We start from the raw sequence: 5,478 nt of genomic DNA, 5'->3' as shown, positions 1-5,478 counted from the left end.
AAAAGAAAAACTAGAATGACAAAGATTACATGAACAATAAAAACAATTGTCACACAAATGAATATATCAATACAGATTTGTAAAATATGATAATAGAAAAGCTCAGCCATCTAGCTAGAATCTATGGCACTTGCCAATTTATTCAGATTACTAGTGTATGAAAACTGATACACCAAAATGAAAAATACATTCCTAATAAAATGTATAAAAATAAACATGATGAATTGAGATTGGCAGGCTATCAAGTTTTAGTATATTTTCAAAACTTGAAATACAAAGCTAACCTTATTTTTACAAAATTTGGTCACATAAAAATTACCAAATATTTGACTATCTACAATCCTAAAAAAAAGGACCATTGCAAAAATTAAAGTTTTTCTTTAAGATGAATCATACAAGGGCTTGAAAAAATATTTTTTTTTCTATGTTAAAAATAAACAGTTGAAAGATTGGTTTTGAGTCTTCTAGTACACTATTTAGAACCATATAAAAAATTCCAACAAATGAGAACACTTCTTTGTCATGATACTGAGGATATTGGATTGTGTGGTGAACCCATCTGTGTTAGTACTTTGTCCAGCCACTGCAAAGGTCCATGAAGATGAATTTCAATCCAGCAAGGAGTAGATGTAACATCTTGACGATGGTACTCTGCTCCCCAGCCTTTTACAAAACTCATGCGAATAGTACACATTTTTGTCAGTTCATATACTGCTTCAAATCCATGATTAATAGCTTGACTTAATAACTGAGCAAACTCCTGAAAAAAAAAAATAATACTATGTATCAAAAACAATGATTTTGTATAGAAACTCACATATATTATATTACAATTTGTCATTAGAGAAAATACGAAATGTCCTCAATCAATAGCTCTCAACTCAGCTCTAAATGATACTCCATATAGTATAATAATGTACAGTAAGAAAATTTCAACACGTTTGAAATTTTTAATTAATGAGTCACAGGAAGGCTCATGGCCTCAAGATTCTAAAAGGATTAAATATTTACTATATAGATAATAATTTAAATGAAAATAATACAAGTTTCTAAATTATATCTATATGAATAAACAAACAGTTTAATAACTGTAAGTTTCTCAGCTAGTTAATAATTTTTAAATTATGCTTAGGATATTTTACACATTAATCTGACTGTCAATAACTGTGCTTTTAATAAACCTAGTTCTTCATCTGATCATTAAAATATTTATAAAGTATACACCCAAGGTAGAATATATTTTACACAGCAGTTGATGTGGTTTTCAAAGACTGTTTTAACTGAATGAGCACAGGGTTGGTCCAATGGAATAACCCTATATTGGAGAAGAAATATTGAATATAATTTTGTACTACATGTACAATGTGGCAAGCTCTTAGTAAAATGACAAGTGTAGTAAATAAAAAATGAAATGAGTTACAAAGGTATTTGTACTCAAGATGTTTCTGTAAATTGACAATGTCAGTCTGGCAAGTCAGAGTGCAAAGTGGTGTTAATGGGAAGTAAAAACTACTTTTGTCCATCTTACAGTTTGCATATTGCATTTGTATAACTTCTGGAACCTCCAAAATCCACATCAACAGTATTTTTTTAAGTATCCCTGTATATTGTTTCTGGTATTTACTCTCCTCTACCACTGTCACTAGATAAACAAATGATAACTTGACAACTCTGACACCAAAAACATAATATCTTGTTAAATGGTACTCAGTAATAGGTCATGGCTTGTGCACTTTGATCCCCATCCATGCACATAGGATTAATCAAATATTTTAGTTTTTTACTTTGTCATTAACATTTTTTAACTACTTTTACAAAATCTTATAGACACTGTAGTCAAACAAAATTCCAATAACTGAATTTTAAAATAACTTTTAGTTCCTCACCTGGTTATTGAATATTTTCAAACTACACCCAGGTGGTATTTTACATACAGTGGTAGGGTGAAAACAATGTGAATGATTACAATTTCGACTTTGTACAAAGATGGCACTGTCACCAAGGCATTCGGCATAAATTTCTCCTCCGACATAGTAAAGATGGACACCTAATTTTGAAAATGCCAAAATATCACTTCATGAAAAACATAAAAGCTAACTGTAAAATATAAAAAAATGTTGAAAAATTCAGCATTTTAGAGAAAGCTACAATTCTAAGCTATCAGAAAATTTAGAGGTTTATGTGCTTTTATGTTTTCTTTCCCTACTTTAAAGTAGTGGTCTGAGTCAAATTATTTGCAGTCTGTCTAATAACAGCATTTCCTTTCAAATGATAGGATGAGATTAGAACATTAGCAATTGATGTGTTCGAAAGAAAACAAAGTTTAATAATAAACAAGATTATGACACTTATGATATACAACATTGTTTATTAACAAAAAGGGGACATAGATAAACGTTTCAGAATTCTATCAGATTCCATCTTCAGTATCTAAAGCAAAATAAAATGAATTTACATAAGTCTTTGGATATTGCTAAAGTGCAAATGCTAAATATAATGATAATTAAACAAATAAAACACAAAACAGTAATCATGAGGAGAAACTACAGCAAGAAAACACAACAAAAAAGTAAAATCAGTAATATGAACATATTAAAAAATGTATAATTTAAACAAAGACTGCACGTTATTCAGTGTTATGCAAACTGACCAAAAAGAAATCTTTGCTTGAATATTGATAAATATACAAAGACCAATTTACTGTCAATTTTGTCTTTACAATACAACTTGCAATCTTCCACTATTAAGATAAATTAACTTAATAAATAAATGCAATAATTTAAAATCAAAACAGGCAACAAACCTTTTCCAATATGTCGTCGAGTATTCTCAATTGTTGAATTTCTGTTTACGTTTGACAGCAGACCAAGGCAAAATCTATTATTGTTGTTTGATGGATCAGTGAAGCCATCTATAATGATACTGTGATGTTGCGTGTGAAAAACCTCTCCTACACGCGAGTTTAGTTCATAGTATGCAATGGAACACCAATACTGGGGTTCTGAGTATGCGACTGGCAACACATCTAAGAGATAAAAATTGTTACTCGTAAAATTAAGGAAGAAATATTGTTTGTTGATTTTAGAGCAAGGTCACATTGGGCTATTATCTCTGTCCACTGCAGGGAACTGAATGCCAGATTTTAACTTTGTAAGTTTGTAAACATACCACTGTCTCACTGGATATTTCAATAAATTAAAAGATCTGTGACTGAATAGCTTTTAAAGATAAAATGCTTAATATATGTTGGGATAATAAAATTTCTACACATTATTAACTATCTAGCTTTTTTACTCTGAAGCATGAGTGTCAACAAAAAAAAAAAAAGAAAAAAAAAGTTCAGGCATGAGTATGTCAAAACATTATGCAGAAGAACAAATGCTTAGTAGATCTTATAAAAGGTTTATCCAATTCATATTAATACTCGATAAGACATTATGTGAGAACTGAATTTAATGCATGAATAATACAAAATATTATTTGCTAAAAACAAGATGAACTAAAAGGATGTGATTATAAATACAAAAGACTCATCAATAATCTCTATTAAAATATCAGTTAGGAATAAACAAGAAATGCCTAATTTTGAATCCTAACTACCCATTTTTCAAGAATATTTAGTGTAATTTCTCCCATTTTTGGCTGCAAAAAATGAGAAAACTATGAAATTCTAGAAGGCCTGTCAAGAGTTTGGGAATGTATTTATATTAAAATATAAAGTAATTCTAGAAGGGGGGTCTTAGACCACAAATCATGTCTGTTCACTCAAAAAAGGTCAAAGTTTTGAAACATAAAATATTAATCTTTAGTAGATATACACATTGTAGATCCTTTTTTTTAGCACAAAGTTATACAATGGATTATCTGTACTTTATCTACCATGGGGAATCAAAACCTGGATTTCAGCATTGTAATAAACTTACCACTGACCAACCTGAGGACTGTAGATATCTAATGGCTGGTTAAAATAGAATATGTTAATTACGATGGAAAGGAAGGCTGTATAAACAGCAAAACACAAACTGTATAAACTTTTGAATGGGAGTTTAAGCACGAGGTATGACAAGACAGTCATATTTTAAATATTACAAATACGATCTCTTTAGGGCAAAGCGGCAATATTATACTACATAAGGTCAAAATACCATGGTAATGTTTTGAAAATACATTCCTAATTTTTGTTTGAAATTACCTATGTAAGGAAATGATTTTTCTCAGATAGTGCAACAAGATTCACATACTATATTAAATGGAAGGCTCTAAGTGGAAGAAGTAATATATACTGTAAATAAATAAATAAACAGGCATTTTGTTTCAACTGTATGAATTTCATAATTTAGGCTTACTGTTTTAATAAAAAGTATTTTTTTATGACAACATGTGTATGTATGCGCACATACATACACATTTAAACACTCACAACTGTAGTTTTCTTTTAGTTTAAAGTTGTTGATACTTACACAAATGTGTGACAACCATCAAGTTAAATTTTTAATTTGTTCATTAATCCTCAAATAGCTTACTACCTGTAGGAAAATTGATGGATTCGTCATCTACGGAGGGAAGCCAGCAAGTCAAGAAATTTATATTCATTATATATAAAAGCAAAGTTATCATTAAATTTCAAAAATAATTAGCAGTTCAAAAAGTCCAAATGATATGTAGTTACCTGCAGTGCATTGTTAGCTTAAGAAAGATCCTAAACAAATTAACAGGTACACACAATGTAATCCCAATTGTATGACTGACTTCTTTATGGAGAATACTCAATGAAAGGATACTAGATCTGTTATGTAATTACTTTTTGTGTCTCATTTCTGAGGGTTTATTGATACAAAAAAAAATCTAAATTTTCTAATATTTCAGGATGTTAAGCTTGATTTCTCATTCTCAGGATTTTTTTTTTGGAAAATTATCTGTTATTTAGAATATTTTTAAGGGTCTATATGTTTTTTATTTCTTTCATTTTAAATTAGCTGGGAGTAAGATTAGTATAGTTTTAAAAACCACTTTACATATCAACTTACTCAGAGTTATGATTTTTTATGTTCATAATAAGGTTCACCTGTTGCAAACCTATTCTCAATAAAACTGGCAAAAAATATTGACTTTTTTGAGTTGATTAAAATAAGTACTTAAATTTGGTCAACTTTACTAGAAATACCTTGTGTTATTATTACTGTTGATCAGAAAAGTTAATCATATTTTACTGTTTTATATTGTAAAATATTACAAAAATAAGTTTAAACTTTCTTTGAATTTTTATGTATAAAGTAAACTAGATAACATTATATAATGTTTTAATATAATTTCTGCACTATTTTCTGACAGAAATATTATTGAAATAGATAAATATTACATTTCTGAATTAAACTTTAAACATTAATAATATAAACAATGACACTTGTGTAAAACATCTATTTACAATTAAAAGAAATACAATATTAAAATCTTATAAAATAAATAGTTATTAAAAAC

General features: G+C 28.5%; 1 protein-coding gene across 2 annotated transcripts in view; it reads right to left on the bottom strand.

Annotated features, from left to right (window-relative positions):
• Positions 1-402: 402 nt before the first annotated feature.
• The window catches only part of LOC106470025 (mothers against decapentaplegic homolog 5-like), a 24,343-nt gene continuing 19,267 nt past the window's right edge, over positions 403-5,478 (bottom strand). For both annotated transcript variants that reach the window (XM_022399421.1, XM_022399417.1), the window contains exons 6-8: positions 2,804-3,025; positions 1,887-2,047; positions 403-760 (exon numbers count right to left, since the gene is read on the bottom strand). In XM_022399421.1, the coding sequence (XP_022255129.1) occupies positions 521-760; positions 1,887-2,047; positions 2,804-3,025 (623 nt within the window). In that variant the 3' untranslated portion in view covers positions 403-520. The remainder of the gene's footprint in view (positions 761-1,886; positions 2,048-2,803; positions 3,026-5,478) is intronic.

Source organism: Limulus polyphemus, unplaced genomic scaffold (genome assembly GCF_000517525.1).
Source record: "Limulus polyphemus unplaced genomic scaffold, Limulus_polyphemus-2.1.2 Scaffold101, whole genome shotgun sequence".
In the NCBI taxonomy this organism is placed as follows: Eukaryota; Metazoa; Arthropoda; class Merostomata; order Xiphosura; family Limulidae; genus Limulus; species Limulus polyphemus.
Note: the sequence above shows the minus strand (reverse complement) of the source record. Positions and strands in the feature narration are given on the sequence as shown.